The following is a 24,089-nucleotide window of genomic DNA, read 5'->3' as shown; positions in this document are numbered from 1 at the left end:
GTGACCATGTAACCACGGTTAGGCACTATCAGACAGATTTCAAAAATGGAGCAAAGTTAGGAAACGAAGAAGGAAAGGTAATACGTTTGAAAAACTGTAAGAATGGCAGATAGGTAGGTAGGTGGGTGGGTGGGTAGGTAGGTAGGTAGGTAGGTAGGTAGATTGGTAGGCAGAAATAGGTAGGTAGGTAGATAGGTAGGTAGGTAGGTAGGTAGGTAGGTAGGTAGGTAGGTACGTAGGTTTCCGCTAAACACTGAAGAGAGATTCTCGGTCGTAAACGGTGGCCGACAAACCGGAGTCTCGTAGGCTCGCGTTTCTTTCGCATGCGTAGCACCGCGACACCGGCGCGGCATTACGATCCGCCGCGGGTGGTTGACTCGAAATCGAGTCGACGATGTTTGAAACATTTGCGAGGCAACGAAAGATCGAGTGCGAGAGAGGAGGAAGGAATCGAAGGAGCGCAAAAGGAAAGGCACGAGACGGCCACGAGAAGGGAAGAAAGAGCGAGACCGGTGTGATGAGGTGAGGCATGGGGCAGAAAGGAGAGGAGAGGAGAGGAGAGGAGAGGCCGGGAAGAAAGATGGACGGCGCGGCATGGCGCGACACGACGCACGGAGAAACCGAGTCAAACTCTCGGCCGGCTGGCGCCGTTCTGTCGGCCCCCGCTGCCTCTTGCCGCCAACAATGCGCGCCGTACACCTCTTCCCCGTTTGTTTCGCCTGCCATCGTCACCAACGTCAGCGCCAACACCAGTACCTGTAGTACCGACACCAGCACCGTGACATCGCTGTTCCTACTACCACCATCGCTCATCGTCGTCGACGATAACGCTACTAGTGTGGGATACTCCTTATAGCGAGATGCTTGACCCCGTTGAATCGCAAACTGAATACCGTGCTCGAAACTCATCCGTGTCGTGTGATCCGATCGAGTTTCCAAGCGCGGCGAGACGATGCTTACTCGACTTTCGGGCGCCTCCGCGCGCCAGTATTGGTGCTAAAGTCGATACACGCGATACATTCTCGGACGGAGCAAAGTGGTGCGGAGGCTGAAAAAGGAACAACGTCCGGTGCATTGGTAGTGGTGATGGTATCCGTAGAATCGATGGTATCGATACCAGTGGTGGTGTGCAATGGAAATGGTAGTGGTAGTGGTAGTAGTAGTAGTAGTAGTAGTAGTAATGTAGTGGTAGTAGTAGTAGTAGTAGTAGTGGTAGTGGTGGTAACGTTAGAGGCAGCAAAGTCACTGCAGGCAGACCAGTTGGGACTCCATCGTACGCGCGTGAGATGAAAGAGGCTCGAACGCACGAGGAGAGTTAGTACGTCGTCGACCGCGCTCGAGTAAGGACGCGTTCTGCTATAGCAGTTGTCTTTTTCGGTTTTTGGACTCGAACCAACTTCGTACCAACGTACGCGAATAAAATCGTGATCGTGATTTTCTTTCTTCCTCCGTGATTTCCATATCTTTCGATGGTTGTTCGTAAAAACGCGACGACATTTGAGAGCACAGACTCGTAGAAAGTGTTGGAAGAAGAGAAAGAAAGCGAAAGCGATAGCGGGAAAACTTAAGAACGAAGAGAGAAGAAATCGTTGAAGCAACAAGGCGAGGGAAGAAAGACGCGAAGCGTGCAACGCGATTACGCGGTAGCCCGTGTACCTATTCGCGGCACGTGCTCGTAGGATTCACTACAAAAAAAAAAAAGTAGTGCATGAACGGGTGAAGTAATGCGCGTGTGGTGATCAAGAACAAAGAAGACGGTGCTCAACGCGCGCTCTAACGCGCCTTCGTGTCTCCAATTAGCCACCAAAATGACCAATCGCGTTGTGGAATCAGCCTCCGAATTGTCGGCTTTGATGAAAGGTGACTATCTCTTTCAAAATACAGCTTAATCCCGATGCAGCGTTCCCGTTGATTAACGCCGATCATCGACACGGTCCCTTTAACCCGTTGCGGGTTAACACTCGGTTTTATTCGCGCGATCACGATCTCTCGATCAATTTCACGATTTTTTAAATCGACCAATTTCAATCTCGTTTACGATCGTCCACGATCACGTAGAAATATCGATGCGAATATTAAAACTCCTGCAACTTGGTTTTCGTCGACGCTACGATATTTATCATATCGTTCCGGATACTTAGCACGAGGAGGATCGTAAACGTTAACGCAATACGAATGTCGTTGTTATTGTGGTGGTCGTCGTTCGGTCGATTGATAGTCTGTCCGTGGTGGGAGTCGCGAAGAACGATAATTATCATTATGAACGGCGCCAGTCGTCTCCGAGCGAGAGATCGAGTGCCTGAGCACCAGCAGCACCGAGTCATGCGGCTGTGAAACCGACTTCGCGGAGAAGAAAGATTGTATAGCCTCGCTACAAGGGGAGCTGAGACAGAACGCGATCCGTGGAAAACGGTAAGACAGCGGAAGGGAGAAGTGACAGTCGATAGAAAAGGAGAATGCGAAAGAGAGATAGGGCGCGGCGGCGCCAGCGTGGGTTGGCTCACACGACTAGCAGGCGAATCGACTTGCACGAAACAAACGACCTCTTGACCAAACTTGAAACTTCTTACCGTCTAATCTCCCTGTACACTTCTGTTCCACGAACTTTACTTCTTCCCCCCTGTACTTTTTTTATTTACTTCTTTCATCCTCCTTCCCTCTCTATTTTCCATTCTACTCCTTTTTCTTCCACTTTCGTTTCTCATTCTCTCGTATCGTCGCCGAAGCGTTCATTAACGTTTTGCCCTTTAAAAAGTCTTTCCTCCGCTCAGGTTAACGAACAATAATTACTCGTGGTGAATATTGCCGCCTATATGCGTGACCATAATGGGCGCTCACTCAGTAACACAAAAGAAGGTGTTTTATAACCGATCGAGTAACGTTTGCCCCGGGCTAACAGCGACTATATGGAAAAAGGAAAGAAGCAAAGGAAAAGAATAACCGAACGATCGGTTTTCGGGGCGATCGTCTCCACTCGACTTAGGTTCCATCGAGCCTAAATCGTAACGAAGTAAACGCGTTTACGAGATTAGCGACCGAAACGAGGATCTTTTATAGACGTGTCCGTGTAAATTATTGTTCGTTGTTTCTCTCGTAAAAAAAAATTCGTCCCTTCGATATCGTAGAAGATCGGTCAACGACAGGATTTCTTGAATTAAGACCGTCCCAAGAACGCGATTACCGGGCTAAACCAAACTCCACAGTCGTAAATTGTCGAGTGTAATCGATACCCTATTGTCCGTAGTTACAGGTACGCACAAGTAGAAAAGAAGAGAACCAATGCTACGGTAAACGTCTAACTTTCCACCCACCTGTGCGCAAAGTCGCACCTGCTACCTGAACCGGACCTCTTCCGTCCTCGGACCCGTTCCCCGCTTACTCTACCCTCGTTCCCGCGACCACCGATCTTTCCAGCCACCTTGTTGCTTACCGCTTACTATTTGCCACTACCAATTCTCTGAAAAGTCTCTCTCCGTTCCGTTTCTCCCACTTTTCTTCCATTTAATCTTTCTTCCCGATCCTCTGGATACCGTATGTATATAAAAACTCACGCGGTCGAAAAATATTACGAAACGCCAGGGTGCAAAAGGATTCTGATCGACAACGATAATAGTTTGCAGGCTACCTCTTGGAGAAAAAAAGAATCAGAGACTCGATAGCGCAGGATGCTTCTCGGGGCTCGATAACGCATCACGACTTCGAAGGATGTCGTCTGTCGTCGATCGTATCGTCGTATACGTTGCTGTCTATAAGTTATCGGACGCTCGTTTATTTTAGGCAAAACGATCGGTGGAATTTAGAATGTAAATATTTTTGACATTACATAATCTGGTCATTTCACGCAAACGCTAGATACATGGAACTTACTTCATGGCATAGGATCGTGCATATTTTTGCGGAGGATGATCGGTCGCGTGGTGGTTTCAATGACGAGATTACTCGATGTTGAACCGTTAAATATATTTAAAATAATTATAAATACAGAGTCAACCGTAGATTGCTCGATACTGGTAGTTAAAAGAATGTTCGCTAAGACGCTCGGTAATAATAACTGATTCGCTAAAAACTCTGTATTGATCGCTGATAAAATTGCTCGATACTGAGACTGAAAACTGGTCCTCTTACGATCGCGTTCGTTTATTTATACCGGTTTGACGGTTGCGCGTAGCAGCGACATTGTTTCGCCGGAGTTTCTTTATTATTACGTTATGTATATCCTAATGATTTTGATAGTCCGAGGCAAACCAACAACATGATTGGAATCGTGCTCTAGCTCATGTGCCGCTACATTTTAATTCGACCGAATAGCTTACGGATAAATAACGAAATTAATCAGAAAAGTCGCGTCTACGTTCTACCTATCATTTTGCTCGAGATAAGAGCAAGTGTTCGGCGACCAAAGTATGGCAGTGCGCATACATACAGTGGCTGGAAAAAGTATTTGCACACCACTGTGTTTACTTTGTATATTGACGTTTGTATATTAATTTTTATATCAATCGGTAGCGTTTCCACGAAACTATACGAATTTGATAATATGAAGATGAAACGTGAAATCCGATAAGAATAACGCTTCGTTGGAAAGTTAGCATACGCGCGAATACTTCTTCCGGTCCCTGTAGGTACGGTATATTCCTCCGATAGAGATTCGGGCGACTATTTGATATCGCAAACGTACTATCGATACCTTGGAATGTTTGTTGTCACGATTACCTTCGAGGATAGAGACTGGGTGTGAAGTAAACATTTGGATAATGCAACTAGAAGGTAATCTCATGCTTATTTTGCAAAAACACGATGCAAGTAAAGTGCGAACCCTATTGAGAACGGAGCTGAATCAAACGATCGACTGAAAGAGGAAAGGAGAAAGAGGAGGAGAAGGAGGAGGAGGAGGAGCCGTGGAAGAAAAGTGGTGAAGTCAAGTCGCAACGTTGACGCGGCGCCAACGCAATCGATTTAAACGTTGCTCTCGCAAAACCATCTGGCGACCGCAGTCTTCGCCTCTTTCTCTCTCTCCCTCTCTCTCTCTCTCTCTCTCTCTGTGCATGTGTCAGATGCAGCATCTTCTTACGAACAATATCCCATTTAAGTAGAGTGCAGATTTTTATGCAAATTCATACTTCTATAAACCTACTTAAACAAAGTGAATCTAAGTAGATGTTTACTTCATCCTTCGAGTATCATAGCAACTGTCGTTACGCTTCGCATATTTTCTATATTTTTCCGCATTATGCGCAATTCGCGTATTTCTGTAATTTCAAATTTTCTACAAACGCATACGCATTTACGGTCCATTAGGTCTATATTGCGCGAATCATTCAACGTGGCATTTATTGTCGGAGTATCCTGTGTCTTGCGATTTGATTTGCGTTTCAAATTACTCGTCGTCGAAATAATTGACACTCTAGATATACACGTGGCTGATACGCGTTTGAATGTTCGTTAGCGCTTCTTCTCTCGATGCGACCACGGCGCTTATTTATAATCTCTGCAAAAGTTGGCGACGGTTTCTTCTCCGCCTTATTTCCAAAGAGCCGCGTCCACGAACGTTACGCTTCACTATTTCTAGGACGTTGGGTCGCATCGCGAAGAAAGAAAACGACTAGCGCATCCACGAGATGAAACGACAGAGCTCTACGTACTACTTACTTACGTTCAACCATAAATTTCGAACAGCGACGCAATGAAATTTAGAATCATCGTCGCGCTCTCAACCCGATTTCTACCTTTAATCTTAACTTCGATTTCCCATTAGGATTACACGCGTTTTACATGTTTGTAACGGCGCGTCGTCCAGGCTCGATCGTTTCTTACTTGTCGTCGATGTTCCCCGACGCATATTGATTTTCGTACGAATCGGCCGGCGAAATTCAGACGGAGAATGCAAAGCGAAGATGCGCGAACGTTATAAAAGGAGAAGAAAGAGAAAAGGCGAAGGAGGATCGAAGGACGCGCGAATACGCGAAAAGGAGAAAAAGAGCGTCTGGCAAGGGAGTGTCGGTAGAGGGAAGAAACCGCGAAAGTATCACGCCATCACGTGGCTATCCGTTCGTACGTCCCTGACGAAAATATGATCGGAGATATCCAGTCTGCGGTTAACCGTACGCCTTCGCGCGAGTTTACACAGATGTCCAGATGTTATTTCGGTCTGTTTGAACAATTGCCGAACAAGACGACAAAGATGCATGGCGTAGTACGCGATATTCGCGAACGTAATTTAGGGGCAATCGTACGTCGTGCGTCGAACACCTCTTCCAGCATCGTCCCAAGTTCTGGCAGTAACTTATCATTTTTCCTCTCGTGTTTTCGACATTTCACTCGTACAAGCAAAGTCTGTACGACGTCGACCCTGTGCTTCTTTCCTGCCGCATCTATCCATGCTACGTGATCTTAACGAAATTATGAGAGATTCAATTGTTTTCCGAGGTATTCGATTCCTATAGAAGAGCGTGGGTCGTGGTTTTTCGTATCAACTGTTTCATACGACATTGACACGCGGTAAGCAGCGATTCTGAACTATTTTCGTGGTACGAATAAACTAATTACTAAATATGCGACACATCAAAATATGTATCATATAGTTTTGGTTTAAAAAAGGACATTGTCGTTTTTATTTGACAATCTACGGGAAAGGATGCGAGCACAGACAAACTGACAAAATAATAGGTATCGCGCGTTTTAAAAGTTCTTACGACACATTTCGTTGAAAATCGTCGGCATAGAGCATGCAGAACCAATGAAGAGACGAAAAATCGCGACACGAACTTCCTACGACTATGTAGCGTTGGTTCATTGAAACCAGACAGATGCCTGATGTGAACGACAGAAAGAGCGAGAGAAAGAGAGAGAGAAGGAGAGAGCGGTAATCTTATCGTAACGATAAGTCCTTTAAAGACACGGTCGAACCGCCACCAGGTGTGCGCAAGCTGTTATCATCCAACACGCAGAGTGTTATCCTTGATGGAACCATCCAGGATAATCGTTCGTGTTTCCAACGCTCGTTAAAATATTCGGTAATTTGGTAATACGTTCACGCGCGATAGTTTATGCTATCCGATATTAAGCGTTTCGGAAGTTGGACCCAATCGCTTTGCCATTCTATCTTTTGTTATATCTCGGTTGTGAAGTATTATTTAACTATTAAGATACGACGTGAACATATATCGATGGAAAGTGGAAAATCGTGCGCGAATAGGAAACCGCGAATATCCGGTGAACGGAGGCAATCTTTCGTAGCATTTTCTCTTCCGCGTCATTTTATTCTTACGATGCGTAAATTAACAAAGACAATGCCGAACCAGAAGAGCAACGCGACGTAACGCGACTGGTATAACATACAACGTAGCTATCGATGCGTAGGTCGACGGTTAAACGGTTTTTTATCGAAAAGGTGAAATATATAATGCAAATAGGTTGTCGAAAAAAGTTTCTTTCGTTTTATAAGAAAATAATAAATAAACATTATTGCTACAAAATGGATCATATGTAATTCGATAAAATAACATAAAAGAAAAAAATGTCGCGTATCTATCATTTCCCTATAAAACGAAAGAAACTTCTCGGACAACCTAATACTTAAGTAAATGCACGTGAAGCGGACACAGAGAACGAAACGAAACGAAAAGAGAGAACAAGAACTTGCGCGTACTACGTTTAACGTTAAAAGAGCTGCCACTGTATACCGACTGACTGAACGACATACCGAACATGGAAATGCGTAGAATCGTCTTATTTCAGACATTGGCAAAACTAGACTAGGCGGAAAACGAGACGAGAAGAAACAAAATATGTCTTGCACGAGATAACACTAAATAGGAAAATCAACAATGTTCGTACTCCGAATCGTCGTTCAGATCGATTGGCAGAAAAAGACGGAGGTCAAAGAATATTTATTCGCGAGCTTTTGTCATTTTCTCTTGCCAGCAGTTTAAGACGGAAAATTAGAAGCCGTAGTCGGTCGGCGTAATTCAACCGCGAACTCTTGTGTAACTCTTACAAAATGTTGCTATCTGTTTTTCATTTCAGTCGGCGTGATGTCCAGCTCCGACAAGGATGCCGGCTTCTGTAGCGGCGGAGACGAGGACGACATATCCGACCTACGCTCGCCAAGCGCCTCGGAGGATAGCCTAGAAGTGCAAGTAACGCCGATATCGTTGAAAAATAAAAGAAAGTTGGCGGAACCACGGAAAATTCACGAGCCAAACCCAGCCCCGTTGAAAAAACGAAGGTTCCAACGGATCGAGGAAGAGATCGTACCGGACGAGGAGTCGACCAGAACGCTTCGATCACCGAGCCCGTTTCGACCATGGAGCTATACCAGCAGCAAGACCATCGATGCGAAACTTTCTTTACCGATTACAACCGCAGAGAGATCTACGGCTAACCAACCAACAACCTGCGTTTTTTCCTTGCTAACGAACGTGCCATCGCCAACGATTCACGTTTCAAATCGAATCAACCATCATCATCATCATCACCACCATCACCATCATCATCGTCACCGACACCACCAACGTTATTGTCAAACCAACGACCGTGATCGCAGCAGCGGTAACGACAACGTTCGACAAGGTAATTCGGATCGTAGCCACGATTCCGACGACGGTGATACGTGCGAAGACACCAAAGAGTCGCAAAGTCGGGACGGTTCACCCAGCGGAGTACGACAGTCGACGCAAACGCGTACACCTCGAGCTGAGAAGCGAGAACTATCTCGTCAAAAATTTGACAACGCTACCACCTCGTGTGCAATTTCTACGTCCGATACAGCCATAGCATCATCGCCTATGACACTGTCTTCGATCGCGCATCCCAGACTACAAGAGGAACCTCTGTCACTCGTGCTGAGAGGCGATGTAACCGCCAGAGTACCGTCGCATCCAGCGGTAAACGGTAACTACGAGAAAACCTGCTCGTATCCCGTAGAACGTACGAACGTTTTGACTACCTCGTCATTGTCTTCGTCTCTGTTATCGTCGTCGTCGTCGTCGTCGTCGTCGTCGTCGTCGTCATCTTCGTCGTTGTCCTCAACGTCGTCTTCGTCTTCTACCTCCTCCTCTTCGTCGTTATCATCGGCATCGTCCTCGTCGTCGTCGTCTTCATCTCAGTCGTCTCACCATCAGCAAATTCATCGATCCTGCTCGAGCAACGGTAATTCTTGCTCGACGACAGGGACAACGGCCGCAATGATAACAGCGGTGGTAAGCACACCGACGACTACGATGACGAACGTGCAGAGTAGTCAGACGAGGCAACATCCAACGGCGGGACAACAGAGAAACTATAAAAACATGACACGCGAAAGGAGAATAGAAGCAAACGCCAGAGAACGGACAAGGGTGCATACTATAAGCGCTGCATTCGATACGCTTAGGCGTGCTATTCCCGCGTATTCGCACAATCAAAAGCTGTCGAAGCTATCCGTGTTAAGGATCGCGTGTAGTTACATCATGACGCTGGGGAAAATCGTCGATACTGCGGAAGGCGAGACGACCAACGGCGCCTCGTTGGGAGCTTGCGTGGATCTTGTATCTAAAACTATTCAGACAGAGGGCAAGCTTAGAAAGAGAAAAGAAGACTGAGCTGCACGTACGCTTTGAAGTTCGAAAACATACGCAAGACAATATGTATGTATATTATTGTATATGTATACGTATAACGAACGTTGACCATCAGCGAACCCACCGATCGTTAAAAATTCAAATGACGATAGTAGATGACTAAATACCCTTCGGCGAAGAAATTCCTTTTTCGTCGGTCGAATCAGCAATTCGATGAAATCGTTTTGATTTCGGATGCAAACTTCTTCGTTTGTTCGTTCGAGTCGTGAATCATCGATGGTTAGCCGATAAACGATAACAATGATGGTAGTAACGGATAAGTAGTGAATAATATGTATAGTAGAACCGATTGCGGAAAGCAAGAATACGCGATCCCGAATCGAGAGACGGGCGTGAAACGTGGAAGCGAGGCGTGTAATAAAACGTTGCGCAGCATAAAAATAGCTTTTCACGTTATTTCGACAAAACGCGCATTTACGATGCGAACAATGCGTGTGCGTTTCGATGGAGCGCGTGAAATCGTACAATTTTACGTTGTAACACTACCACGAGCCTGTGCACACGTTCGTATTTACTTCTATCGAGATTCGAATAAATAAAAGGAGAAACAAACGTAAACAAATTTTTGCCAATTTATTGATAAAAAAGACAGACACTCCTCGTCCTTCGTATCCCTAATGGTGGGAGATGGCTAGACTGTATGTATTAATGCAAATTCATATTTTTACGAATATAATTAAAAAACCAGAATTCGGATAAAAAACTGTTTTGTCTATAAAACATCATAAAGGCAGTATGCTTTGAATATTTCATATATTTTTGCATATTATGTACAGTTTTGCATCTCCAAATTTTCCATAGAAAATGTTATATATAGAAATCCACAGTTTAGATATTGCGGTAAAAACGCGTCGTGATTTGGTCTACTGTGATTTTCTCTGAATGATACGCGTTTCCGCAAACAAATCCATCGATCGATCGCAATATCTGCTTCTAAGAAATCGTGTACGTTATCGATGCCACGCATTGACAAAAGTGCACGCGTATTAGATCACGAAATCCCGCACATAGTTGCAGTCTAATGGACGAACGACGATTCGATATTGGATACCAAAGCGAAAATCCGAACGAAACGCGAGAAACGTTAGCACTTATCGCGCGCGTTTATAAGTCCAAGGCTAAAAAAACGGACCATGATGTAAGTACATGCACGCTGTGCCAACGTCCGACATCGTTCATCGTGTATGCAACATATACTTCCGATACACGAAGGAATCGTACACGCGCACCTGCTAAGAAACAGAGGCAGCTGCATTTTATCATTTCACGAGTTTCGCTTAATTTTTGGAGGTTACACGAGGCGAATAATAATCACTCGCGCTGTTCTCGTTACACGTGCGATGTGTAAAAAAAAAAAAAAAAAAAAAAAGAATACGCGAACAATGAAATCGACAGAATTGAAAGGACAGAATTGCTTCTTTCTATTGCTCTTATATTCCTATTATCTATCTTTGCTGTCGAATAACGGCGAATCATACGTTGATATCAAAACGTCGATTTTACCGATTCGTTTAATATCCCGATTTGAATAATTACGGTGTAAACACGTATTTAGTTGTTAGTGGTGAATCATGAATCATGAATCCGTGAATGGTCCGGTCAATCGTGGTAGCGAGACACGTCATAGCTCATGGGCATAAGATCGAAAAACGAAAGGAGTCGCGGAATTTAGGTAGAGAAAGAGGAAGAAAAGGGAAGAAAGAGAGCGGCGAGCATATACGTAAAGCAAGATTAACGAGGCGAAATACTGTCTGGTGGGAGGTTGCCAGAGCGTTGGCGCCAGCTGACCACCGTCGCGTCGTCGGACGACCTACGCGAATGTGTACGCGTGTACACTACTACCACGGACCACCGTTCCGCTTCTCTCAACGACTCAGTCGACTTCTTCGGAGATGACGCGCGCACGCGCGCGCATATTCGCTAATCACCTTATTCTTACTTCCTATTTTTCTTCGCGTTTCTTAATTACGTTGCCAGATTTTTTCTTAAGATGGTTGTCAATGAGAATTCTGATAGCTTCGATCATCGAGTATTATCCGAAACATCTGTTCCAACTACACATACATACACACACGCGTATATTACTAGTTTTGCAATTCGCAACATCGCGACAGCACTCTTCGTAATCTTGTCCAAGTTTCTGCGTTCATAGAAATCACCTGTATTTACTAACGTGTTTGCGAATTTAGCGACCATCGGTACGGCTACGTTTGTATATACACGCATACATTGAAACGAACGTAAGCATAAACGCGCAACAAACAAATGGCGTAAATAGCGCGTGACAGGATATCGATATCTGCTCTGTTTAATTAACGCAACATCAACTACGTCAGCAGTCCCAGAAATTGCACGAGATCGCTAAAATGTATGACTACCACCCCGTTAGATGCGAATGTTCATCACGATTCCAAGTAATTCGTCTTTCCGCTTGACGATATATCGTCGTGTTACGCATTTAAACCTTCCAATCGGTGGCAATCATCTAATCTCGTTCCTCCCACATTCTCCTTTACTAAACTAGTACCCCGAATGTATTACTCGGAAAAATAGTGTAACAAAAGGAACAGGCAAAAAATCAAACGGGAGGAATAGGAAAAACTATAGACGAAGAAGACAAGTGTAAAGTTCAAACTGTCGATCGAAAAGTAATAATCGATTACAGAAACAGGTTAGAAGTTAGAACCGATTAGAAGCGAGAGCGGGTCACAACTTGTTTGCTATCTGGCTCTGTCTATTGGCCGCGAGCATCCAATGCACGCGTGTCTGTTCACGTATATGTATATGTATATACTTCTCGTATAGTCGGTGCGAGAGTGATTTTGTATATAGGATGCGACAATGTGGCGCCAAGCTCTCGCAGCCAAGCCAGTTTCTACTATATACGCATACACATATATAAATACATATACATACCACTCTTTCGCTCTGATCTGTGCGCAGACGATGCGACTATGCAGGGTGTTTAAGACGCGACCAGTCAACCAGTTGTTTCGCGTCTTCGGCAAAAACATGATGAACACAACCACCGAACACTCTTTTTTCCACACGAACACCACTTGACACACGACGGCATATCTTTTATTCCCATCGATCCTTCCATACTTTCCATCTATACATTTACTTACCAAATCACCATAAACATCGATTCACATAATCGTTATCAATATCGTTATTCTTTAGCGAAGCTGTTCATTCATATTCGATCGAAGATCAAACGATTCGATCGATCGAGTCACGTGTGTTCTTCAACCAACGCAATATTTATCGAACAAGTGCAAACGAACGATCGAGCGAATTTTTTAAATTCAAAATAGAAAGTACCGCTATTATGTTGTAATATACAACTAGCGATGTAAAGTGTGTATCCGTACACGAACGTAAAGCACAACATTGAGTGTGTGAAAACGACGCTATATTTTCCCAAAATACAATTTTAAATTATATACTAGCGATATCTGATGGTGACGGAAGAAAACTGCGACTGGTTTATCGACTGATACGTATGTCGATTATATGAAATTTCTCGAAACTAGCTCCCTCTTCAACGTCTTCGTGTCAACGATTGGCATTGTAAATTGTAAACGATGTTGATATTACTACATGTCTGTGATACATCTTTCAAGTGCATCACTCGAATGCCAAAACGAACTGTGTCAAGAAATATTGCAAATTTTCTCTACGACAGAATACCTCTATGAGATATTTTGTCCATCGTATTCTATAAAATGAGTAAGCGATACACATTATTATTGTTAGCGATTGTATACACGTTCAAATGATAACATGATCTGTTAGGTTCGCAAAATAGCAGAAGGGTTAGGTCACAACAGATTTTATCGCAACCGGTCCTCAAAAAACAACGTACGGACGATACTGCTGGTATTTTCCTTTCTCAGCCTACTGCAAGTACAAGTGCAAACATACCTCTATCAAATACCTCTCCTAGTCGCGTGATTTCCGAAGATGACGATCAACTTGTTAATAGCGTAATACGATATCTTCTTATATTGGACGGAGGAAAACAGATTGTCAATAAAACTCGTATAATAAAAAATGTTTTTGGAAATCGAGGAAGACGTTTTCCTTCAGTAATGAACAAAGCAAAAAGTTTGTTATCAAAGGTACAAGTAAAACTATGACTTCCTGTTGTAATCAAAGTTTTAAATATATCCATGTGTTTATAGGTGTTTGGTTATGAACTGGTAGAACTCGAAGGTAACAAATATATGCTGGTAAATAAAATAAAGAATGAATTACCACATATTTGTCCTCTTGGAACCGAAGGTAGCCAACAAGTATTGTTATTCATAGTGCTTACTCACATCTTCATGCTTCAAAACTCCTGTAGCGAAGGTAGTAATGCCATGTGAAATATATAATGTTGTTTGAGAATGATCCTAATTTCTATTTATGTTCTTCAAATTATTTCAGAGTCTTTGTCGAATTTTCTTGCGAATTTAGATATTCCTTATGCAGATAACAATCAACATGTTTACTTTGGTAATGTCAAGTACTTGATAAACGAGGTAAAATATACAGTCTGAAAAATAGAGGCAAGTTAGAAAAATTACAAATCTAGTGTGAAATAGGAATTGAGGTGAAATTAATTTGCTGACAGGTTTTTGTTGCTCAAAAATACCTTGACAAAATAACTATGGAAACAATAAATTTAACTAAGATAGAGTTTAAATGGGGTCCTCGTGCAGAGCATGAATTTTCTCAACGTGCTGCTTTGGAATTCATGTCTGAGGTGAGAACATGTTTTAAATTCAATTTAAACATATATAGTCTTTTCAATGATAAAAGTTATGTGTCTATAACAGGTATACAATGGACGTCCAATAAAAAGCTGGCAATTGCAATTTCAAGCTTTAACTGCTCAAGAAAAATTAGATAGATAAATTTCACGGACGTATCATTGCAAATGTGATAAAGAGGAACAGATTGCCATATTTTAAACAATAATCTATTTATAAAATGTACTTTTTTCAAATATATAGATTACCTACAAATGAATTTTGCTTGTAACAAAAATATCATTTTGCAAAAATAGCAAATTGTAACAAAAATTTTTCATAGCATAGATTTCGAAATAATTTTAAGCTTAAGACAAGCATTACGATCCAATTCGTCGAACAACTAAAGGAATAATCGACGCTTAAAATGTTTACAAACGTCCCTGAGTGCAGCCGTAAAACTGCGATGCGAGATTAAAACACGCGCATGTGTATATGTGCAGTCTTCGAGTTTAGTAGGATAATCGGAAGAAATCTAAAATACTCAGAGTTGCCCTAGTTTTAACTAAATCTAATCGGATTCATATTTCCGTTTTTAATTCCGTTACTACGTCGTACAACGAAGAACACTTACAAGCGAAAAAACTATAAAAAGAATAAATAATAAACGAAATGAATTTTTCTTATACATTTTTAACGTGTCTTTTACAAACAAAAAATTCCTGCATCTCGCAAGATTCACTGAAAATACACCATAATCTACGTCACAATGCGTTTCAGTGATACGAAAAATGCAAAAAGGCAAAGCATAACGGTAGAGTATTCGAGTTCTCGTTTGTTTTATTCAACGACTATGATTTAATGTTTGAACAAAATCTTTGACGGTACTTTGTTTCGACATATCTCGAGAGATATATTTCAAGGATGCAAATATAGCGCTGCCATCGGTTGAAACCTTCCAAATATTATAAAATGGTATAAAGTTTCATAATAAACAGTAAAGATGAAAAATATCCCATCGTAAACAATAAATATTAAAAACAAGGATCGTCGTTAAAACGGCATGCTTTCGAACACAGAGCATTTCCACCAGAGAACAGGGATGGAAACGCGCAGTTACCAGTAATCGAGGTAAAAATCAGCTGGGCCAGCGAATCTGTGTCAGGCTGGGGGATCTAAACTAGCACGAGGCTTTACCGAATATTCAGTATTCGGCCGTCCTCCTCGCTAGGTGGTAGTGCGGTGCTCTACAGTTTGCATCACCGCAATACCGCGCGTATTACCGTCTATCTAGTCTACTTCCTATTTTATCCTATATTATTCTTAATTTTTTATTCAAATCAATTACACTGCGGGATCATTGAACACTTCGAATATATATGTGCATGCGCTCGCGCGCACTTGTGTATGTGAGTCGACATGCATACAACGCGATATTACAAATTAATACACGATTAAAATTCATTCTTCAACGTGATAGAGAAGCAACGAACTAAATTACAATAACGAAATGGTAAATAACCAAGTGAATAAATCGTGACTGAATACAAGCGAATAAAAATGAAATCAATGAAATCGCAAAACGACCATATGATAATCGCGAAATAACGATACGGGACGTCGTTTGACAAAATACTTTTCGCGTAAGTGATTAATAAAATGTGGAAAAAATGTGACAATGACCGTTTGATAGTCCTAAATGGCCGAAAACAACCGAGTATCGTACCAGAACGGTACTCCTTTTGGTCATGACGTTTGAATTTTTTCCCGCGCGATAACCGATCAAACAGTAAATCGAACAATTTATTCGTTTCGATCTTACGCCCAACGATTATATGTGTTAGAATCGAAAAGCGAACCAAAAGAGAAAGACAACTTCCCAAGTTGTATGACCTCAAGGCGATATATAATGCTTATCGTGGATGATCGGTATTATACTTCGTACACCACGTTGTGTTCGCAGTAGAAATATTTATAATAACTTTTAATAAATGGAAAGAGTGTGAACATCAAAATGGTGTATGTCTAACATCCATTATCGATAACCGCGAGGAGAAAGAAATTGTAAAAAAAAATTGTTATTTAGCGTTAGAATAGTGAACGTAGAAGTACGCGTGTACTTGAACACTTGAAGAACGTCGTATGAGACGAAAAACTGGGCAAAATGTTCAATCTATATCAAAATTTGAACAAAAAGGACGAAGATCACAAAGAGTCGGACGTGACCGGACACGATAGATTCTGGCAGGAACGTCCGAGGACGCGTCGAAAGCGTCGTGCCGTTAATCGAAGGACTCAGAGCGCCATCGAATTTGATTCCGAGGCTATAGTTTCCGCTCGAGGCACTCTTCGTCGTGGAAGAAGCGCGAGCATCGAAGATGAAGATAGCGACGAAGAAAAGAGTTACCAATTGACCAACAAAATCGACAATCTAGCTAAAATACTATTTAGTCGCGTATCCGCTGCTCGAGGTTGCAAGGATTCCGATGTCAGGTACGTTCTACTTCTTGCCTTCTTTTTCTTCTGTTTTCTTTCTATTCGTTCTCTTTTCTTGTTTCCTTCCCTTCTTCCCCTGTTTCTATCTTTTCATCTCTTGTTCTTATTCTCAAGTTTGTTTCATGATCTCGTTCATAATCATTGTTAATGTTATTATTAATATTAACGTGCCACGTCCGTACAATTATCAGCAGCATTGCCATTTAATGTATGTATATGTATATACCAGCATGACAGAGAGGAATGTTTCGCACGATCGATACTAGCCGAGTTATTCTAATTCCAGCTAACGACAGCAAAACACTACGTGAGGCATATCACTACTTGAACATCCATCGTCATTAAAATCGAAATTTGTTAATATTGATACGATAAACGTCTGACGTAAATACATATGTAGATCTTTTCCTGTTTCGACTGTAATTATTGTTCGAGCTTCATTGTATTGTTCGATTAATCTACATGTCATTCGCGAAACGTTAATACTCCTGAAATATTGTTTGTCAAGCAGTTACCTATCGATCGTCCTCGAGTATACTTGACCCTCGATTTCACGATACACACCATTAAAACAACCAGTAGCACAAATAAAATTGAGTTGCTATTCATTTACAAAGCGAATCGATCACCAATCTTTCTTCTAGGTTATAGTTAACTGAGTTTCTGGATCATTTTCGATCGAAATGATACGTACATAGTACGTATAAACGCTAAATATATATAACCATATTAAAATATGGTTTTGCTTGAAAGTAATTATATTAAAATTATGATTTTTTATTAAATTTTCCTCCGATGACAACAGAAACGAGTGATTGTGATATAATTGATCGTCATCACGATTGTACACAAAATGTACGATCTCGAAGTAAACGAATACCAGTTGTACAACAACGCAGGTAATGCGCGAGTCTTTCTCTTTCTCATCTATCTTAACTTTTGCAAAATTCGTAAGATGAATTGGAGATATAGAGAATGAAAGAAACGAGTTCGTTCGTGAAACATCGATATTACTACAATAGTCATCTTATTAGATGAAACCCTTGTATTCGTAGAGAGAGATGGCTGCTCGCTAATAACGCGACCGATCCAGTTTGTAGTGGTTGGTGTGTACATCTAATCCGTTATTGGTATCGCTCAAGGAATCGTTCATTGGAACAAGAAGTTATTCATAAGCGAAATTATAATTTTTCGGCTATATTGGAAGATGATACCACTGATTGGTAATGCATTCTGTTTCTTTCTTAGTTTTCCTTTTTTTTTAAATCGAAAAACGTGCACGCATACACACCTGATTCTGATTCGTTCGATTTTGATAACTTGAAATAATTATACAGCGTTAAAATTTCAACGAGAACAATCGTCCTAAAGTATTTGGACAGTCAATTATTCAAATTAGGTTCAAATTTTGCCAATGTAAACATAGCAATCGTGTCTCATTATAGTTCGAATAAAATTTCAAAGTGTTTTATATAACACAAGCACACGAAAAAGTTTTCTATGATAAATATACGAATATTTTTACGAATACCACCGTAGATATATGCTGATGGAATTTGAATAGAAATTATTTATCATTTATTCGATGTGGGGCGATTTTCTCTTCGTCTCCGTTAAAATCGCAAGCACCGGATGGAAATTAAATTAATTTGCTGTATGCTTGAAAATAGGAATGGAAGGCATAATTACACGGCGTTGGATCATGGACCATCTGTTTGCGAAAATGTTGGCGAGTACATGGAAATGGAAAAAAGATCGAGGGACCGTGCCTTATCAATTTGTCAGGCCTATATCCGTAGAACACCGCGCTACAGTCTCGTCAAGCAGCTGAATAATCTCGGTAAATTGTTGACGATTCTCTTTGTCTCTGTACCTTAGTTAGCCTTTCATACAGCTGGTTTTTATTTGTAACTAATAAGTATGTAAGTGCTAAACAACGTTAACGCGTAGACTGACACGCAGACCATGCTATTATCATTTTTAATCTTCTTTTCATTTGTACCAGGCTCTAGAATGGACAAACATTGGTTCATAGTAAGAGATACTTCTTTAAAAACCGATCGACTGATTACGTTAGCTCCGTTAAATAGAAACTGCTCATTGAGCATAACTCCATTGACAAAGAACGTTTTGAACGACTTATTCTTAGCCTTGCAACATCCGTATATATGCCCTATATTCGATATCGATTTCCTTGAATTGGAAAGTCAAAACTACGTGGTCGTAGTTCAACCAATCAGTCAAGGCAGCCTGAAAGATTTGATATACGGGGTAAGTATCATGATCGTATATAGATAGTCATACTAATTTGCTGATAATGAATAAGATAAAAGATAGAGAGTTTAATTTTAGAAGCTTGAATTAAATGAAATGTTCAGATGTTATTTTATTCTTTTCACTAGATCGAAAGAACGGGTTGGAACGAAGACTGGAATCAGAAGTACGGTTCTCGCGGTAAAGGACTTCCTTTACCTCAGGTTCAACAAATGGGACGTCAAGTGCTAGAGGCGTTGACTTTTTTAAAAGAAAGAGGATTTCCAACGGTAATCCATTTACATTCGGGAAATGTGCTCGTTCAAAATGGTGTCGCACGTCTCGCCGGCCTAGAAAACACGCTCCTCGGTTTCACCAGCCGAATACACCCACTAATCGCTTCTCGTATTTCGCAAAATATTTCGATTGACATGATATGTTTCGGTAAGATTAATTTCAGCTATTCTTTGAATCGAAATTCTACTTTTATCACTCTACTTTCCAACGATCAATCACATTTATCATCTTTCAGGTCATATGTTGTTTGAGATGTGCGCTGGATACGAATTACCATCGTTTAAACCAAATTCCACGCATCTATCGGACGTTGAAATATATCCACAAGTACAAATTCTTTCTTTCTGTTCGTTATTTGCTTTCGCTCTTTTTTTATTTCATTTGTTCGCACGCTTTGTTACTAATTATATCACACATTATTGCTCCATTTATCTCCATCGGTTTGTTAAAAATACTAACAGCTATGTTAATAACGTTAATAATGATAAATACGGTCGATATTTTATCTCATTGTCAATGACTTATGTGTACGTACACAAGCGATCTAACAATTTCTATGCATCATGATTTATCAAGCATTTTAAATTATCTAACCCTTGTTCCTCGACGTTTTCGACAAATTTCATAAAAATAAAAGGTCACTAATCGATCGAAATGTTTGTGTACAGGTCGTCGAGTTACTCCAGTTCATATTTGGTGAATCATCTAATCGTCAGAAGATTATTGAGGAGCTCCTTGTACATGATTTATTCAGAAATATTGATCTTCGTGAAATGCGAAGTGCTCCTGTTACGGTACAAATATATTATTAGTAGCATATGTATACTCTATCGTTTCAAATTACATACATTATCACTTTTCCTTACAGATATTTCGTCCAACATTAACACCGCCCGTAGTAAATTTACTCGACGGTATTAAACGACAAAATGCCAGTAAAAGGTAATGTGATCGTATGAAATATAACGCTAGAATAATTTGTTCGTATCTATTTCTATATTTTGCTAAAGATTCGTTTTGCATGCACGAACAGGCAGAGGTCGCGTTCTATAAGCGACGTGTATTTGACAGGCAAATTTTGGTAATGACATGAAGGATCCGATTAATCGATCTAATTCTTTAAAAATCTTCATGATAGAATGTAACTTTTATCTTTTTCATATTGCAGAACCACACAGTTGGATATCGTCGATGAAGATACAACGTCTCTACATAGATCACATACCGTTTGCAAGAATTCTTTACTCGATGAGATTTATAACGAGCTTTCAAACACGGCTGTATAATTGTGGGAACAAAATTTGTTTCATCGCGATTTTATCTTTAATATATTCGTACGTTTCTCTACCGAGTGCCAAAAGTTATTCCAATCTCTATTTCTAGTATAGTTATTCAATTACAAATTTAATATGAAAAAGAAAAGAAACAAGAAAAGAATTAGAGATAAAACAAGGAAAAATAATATGGAAGGGGCAATAAAAAGTGGAAAAAAAAGAAAAAAGAAAAAGAAAAAAATATAAATCTTACAAGAGTAATGTATTTTATTATTTAAAATATCAAAAGACACACAAGATATCTACGCGTTTATGGAAGAAGCATGAAAATAATAAAATGTCATCTCATATGAATTGTAAATTCAATCCCTTCTATCACAAATTATTCCTACATATTTTTACTATTCAGTTTTCATTGAATTTCGTCCCACGTCGACGAAATAACGTTGAAGATGAAAATGAACTATATCAGAAGGTATTGTCAAATACATCAAATGCTCACAATTACGCTCAATTTTCAATCAATTCAGAACCAATGGAATCAAAATGTTCAGGATAATACTTGAGTTGTTAAACATTTAATAAGATTCGGATAACATAAACGTGTTCCTATCATCTCGCAATGATACCCTGCGATCTTCATTTACCAAAACTAAAACACATGATGCTTTGAATTAAAAAAAGAGAAACTATACTTCATCGAAAATCATTTTAAACTCATTCTATTGTACAGTGCGCACTTAATTTTACATATAAACGTAAAAACTTTCAACACATCACGAAATTTGTAGAGAAAAAATTATTTTTCTAGAAGTTTGTACATAATATGTATCGTGATATTATAATCAATGAAATACTATTATATCAATTATTTCTAAGAAACATTAAAAGTTCACATGCGACGCTTGTTTAGTTAATTATAGAAATGTGTGTGTAATTAATATATATGTTTGCAAGCGGACGTAAGATCGGTAATAAAAATAGGTATTATTGCTTCTCGATGATCGTTTTCGTTTAAATGTATAAATTCACTTTAATGTCTTCTTAAATCTAATTGGGTCATTGGTTTCGCATGAGCACACACACATGTGTATGTACGCAAATGCGCATATGTCGATAGAAAATTCCAGTATCAAATAATTTAATTGCTTACTTTTCTTATACATTTTATGAAGCACCAGCTTCTAATTCACTCGCTGGTGTGTCTGGTTCTTCATCATTGTAAATATTTTCCGCCATTTGCCACACTTGCATTATATTGTCTTCCGATACAGAACATATGACCCAAGGCTCATTTGGATTCCACGAAAAATCACTAATTTTTGCGGTATGACCACCATGAATAAACTATAGAAAATGTAAACGCATTAGTAATATCTTAGGAATTTCGAGGTCCTACATAGTTAAAAAAAAAAAAAGAAAAAAGAAAGGAACATATTATATACCAGTAACTCGGGTGGTCCATCTTCAGCATCTTCGCTGGATTGCTCCTCGCCAATTTTACTAAGATCCCACACATGAAGACGCCTGTCTGTACCGCTACTAGCTAATATCGTCTCGTTATGCGGTGACCACTGAACTTGAAAGATCTCGTCTTTGTGAGATTCGAAAGAATGTAATTTTAATTTAAGATTCCTCAAGTCCCAAAGCGCTACTGTTTTATCGGCACTGCCAGTCGCAAGTATAAATTCCGAATATGGATTAAAACTCAAGCAATTCACTTCGGCAGTGTGAGCATCAACTGTATGACTTGGTTTACTGGTATTATTACATCTAATAATTGTAAAAATAAGACGAGCAATTAAAAAAGTTAATTGTAACAATATTTATGTTGTTTTGATCGTCAATGACTTTGTGTGATGACATATAATTACCTTGTGTCCCAGATCATCAATTTCTGATCATCCGCGACAGATCCAAATAAAGATTCATGTAACAGATGCCAAGCCACATCCTCAACGACAGCAGTATGTCCAGTAAAGATTGTTTTTGCATCTATCACACGATTTTCTTTAGGGGGTGCATTAATATCCCATAAACAAATTGTATGATCATCAGATGCACTGAGCAAATATCCATTCAAGTTTGGATTCCATGATAGACCATATCCTTCTTTTTGGTGTCCCCTTAGTCTGACATCAAAGATATTAAAACCATCATTATATGAGTTTTGTTACCTCTAATAAATCTACAAAAATGTATTCACCTTAGATCAGGCTGGCATTCACCATTAGGATCTGGTTTACTTGGATGTTTTGTATAATCAAAAACAAGGACATCGCTAGATGGTGTTTTGGTTGCAATTACACACGGGTTTTGTGGCATATATCGTGCTCTATTTACCTCTCCTTCGTGATTTATTTTTATTTCAATTTCTATCTTTCCGCTAACAGAACCAAATCCTCCAAATTCTCCTTTCTCATTATCATAGTGAGATGCATCAAATTGAGCATCCTCATTCGGTAATTGTACACTAGCTATAAGTAAATGATTTTGTTCGTCCGAAGTATGAGTGCCCAAAATAAGACGATGTACAGAATAATCCTTTCCTTCTGGTCTAGTTACATCTGGTAACCATTGAGCAGTTAAAGATGGCCATTCTAAAGCATGTGTCATCACAAGATCATATAAAAACGGAGTATTTTTTTTCCATATTTTATATTCTTCATTGATAACTCTTTCTTCCACAGCATCGTCAAAAGTTTCTACAATTAAATAACTTGTGAAATAAAAGAAACAGAATATTTAAGAAAAAATTAAAATGTATACAAATATTAACATATATACATGATTAAATGATTTTTTACATTATACAATCATATAATGAAGCATTCAAAATATGAAAATGGTACGAAAATATAAATCGATTCGTCGCTCGATTAATATAATTAGGAAAAAACGTACAGTGCCAGAATTAAAAAATCAATATTTTAACTAATGAAAGTCGTATCTTTTTGTAACATTATAACCTATCGAAATACAATTCCATCACACATGCTGTATTTACGACGTAAGAATACTTCATGTCTTAATGTAAAACAAAATGAAATAATAATGATAAATCAAACCAATTTTAAACAATAAGCTTTATTTTTCATAGAAATTTGTGAAAAAGAAATGTTGAAAAAGATATCCTTGTTTATCATAATACTGAAAGCATTCTTTGAAACGGCAAACAACTGATAGACTTAACTATAAAAATAATTAGAAAAGCTAAAAAAAATGTAAAGTAATTAACATTAATCTTACCACCGTCTTTATCGCCCATTATTATATTTCGCTAAAACTTCAACACTAACAAGGTATGTTTAACCCGCCAAAAGCCGTGATGCCTAGCCAGATTTTACTGAAATGCAAGCGTACTTATTTGTAAACACGTCTTAAATATATGCTGCCTTTTCATTGTGCAT

General features: G+C 39.8%; 4 protein-coding genes and 1 long non-coding RNA gene across 15 annotated transcripts in view; 3 read left to right on the top strand and 2 right to left on the bottom strand.

The window, feature by feature from the left end:
• LOC117154167 (uncharacterized) overlaps window positions 1-13,013 on the bottom strand; it is a 37,155-nt gene extending 24,142 nt beyond the window's left edge. For all 4 annotated transcript variants that reach the window (XR_013057994.1, XR_013057993.1, XR_013057996.1 and 1 more), the window contains exon 1: window positions 12,537-13,013. This is a non-coding gene — a long non-coding RNA (uncharacterized LOC117154167). The remainder of the gene's footprint in view (window positions 1-12,536) is intronic.
• Window positions 562-10,182, top strand: net (atonal bHLH transcription factor 8-like protein net). Of its 2 annotated transcripts, none has more exons than XM_033328899.2 (2): window positions 562-1,860; window positions 8,026-10,182. In XM_033328899.2, the coding sequence occupies exons 1-2, from the start codon at window positions 1,809-1,811 to the stop codon at window positions 9,579-9,581; spliced, it is 1,608 nt and encodes a 535-aa protein (XP_033184790.1). In that variant the 5' UTR covers window positions 562-1,808; the 3' UTR covers window positions 9,582-10,182. The 2 variants fall into 2 exon arrangements, with proteins under 2 accessions (XP_033184790.1, XP_033184791.1); XM_033328900.2 differs by lacking the exon at window positions 562-1,860 and adding an exon at window positions 1,881-2,412.
• Window positions 13,014-13,215: 202 nt separating the features above from the next.
• On the top strand, window positions 13,216-14,639 carry LOC117154166 (non-structural maintenance of chromosomes element 3 homolog). Its single transcript, XM_033328904.2, has 6 exons — window positions 13,216-13,352; window positions 13,419-13,744; window positions 13,808-13,976; window positions 14,055-14,149; window positions 14,242-14,373; window positions 14,447-14,639. Exons 1-6 carry the CDS (start codon window positions 13,349-13,351, stop codon window positions 14,522-14,524), a joined length of 804 nt encoding a protein of 267 aa, XP_033184795.1. The 5' UTR covers window positions 13,216-13,348; the 3' UTR covers window positions 14,525-14,639.
• Window positions 14,640-15,385: 746 nt separating this feature from the next.
• Slob (Slowpoke binding protein) lies at window positions 15,386-21,040 on the top strand. 5 transcript variants are annotated; one of them, XM_076617201.1, is made up of 9 exons: window positions 15,386-16,852; window positions 18,526-18,695; window positions 18,861-19,126; window positions 19,258-19,552; window positions 19,641-19,732; window positions 20,074-20,199; window positions 20,274-20,347; window positions 20,439-20,486; window positions 20,574-21,040. In XM_076617201.1, coding segments are annotated over exons 1-9 (1,401 nt in total). In that variant the 5' UTR covers window positions 15,386-16,523; the 3' UTR covers window positions 20,575-21,040. The 5 variants fall into 5 exon arrangements, with proteins under 5 accessions (XP_076473316.1, XP_076473318.1, XP_033184785.1 ...); XM_076617199.1 differs by lacking the exons at window positions 15,386-16,852; window positions 20,439-20,486 and adding exons at window positions 16,948-17,754; window positions 17,911-18,078; XM_033328894.2 differs by lacking the exon at window positions 20,439-20,486 and having other exon boundaries at window positions 15,403-16,852.
• On the bottom strand, window positions 19,740-24,049 carry Caf1-55 (chromatin assembly factor 1 p55 subunit). 3 transcript variants are annotated; one of them, XM_076617205.1, is made up of 6 exons: window positions 23,929-24,049; window positions 22,886-23,384; window positions 22,554-22,811; window positions 22,125-22,452; window positions 21,833-22,026; window positions 19,740-20,191 (listed from the first exon to the last, which is right to left on the bottom strand). In XM_076617205.1, the coding sequence occupies exons 1-5, from the start codon at window positions 23,945-23,947 to the stop codon at window positions 21,847-21,849; spliced, it is 1,284 nt and encodes a 427-aa protein (XP_076473320.1). In that variant the 5' UTR covers window positions 23,948-24,049; the 3' UTR covers window positions 19,740-20,191; window positions 21,833-21,846. The 3 variants fall into 3 exon arrangements, with proteins under 3 accessions (XP_076473320.1, XP_076473319.1, XP_033184794.1); XM_076617204.1 differs by lacking the exon at window positions 19,740-20,191 and adding an exon at window positions 20,921-21,331; XM_033328903.2 differs by lacking the exon at window positions 19,740-20,191 and having other exon boundaries at window positions 21,804-22,026.
• Between the last annotated feature and the right edge of the window lie 40 nt (window positions 24,050-24,089).

This window comes from Bombus vancouverensis, chromosome 3 (assembly GCF_051014615.1).
Source record: "Bombus vancouverensis nearcticus chromosome 3, iyBomVanc1_principal, whole genome shotgun sequence".
NCBI classification, from domain to species: domain Eukaryota; kingdom Metazoa; phylum Arthropoda; class Insecta; order Hymenoptera; family Apidae; genus Bombus; species Bombus vancouverensis.
This window is presented reverse-complemented; position numbering and strand designations above follow the sequence as displayed.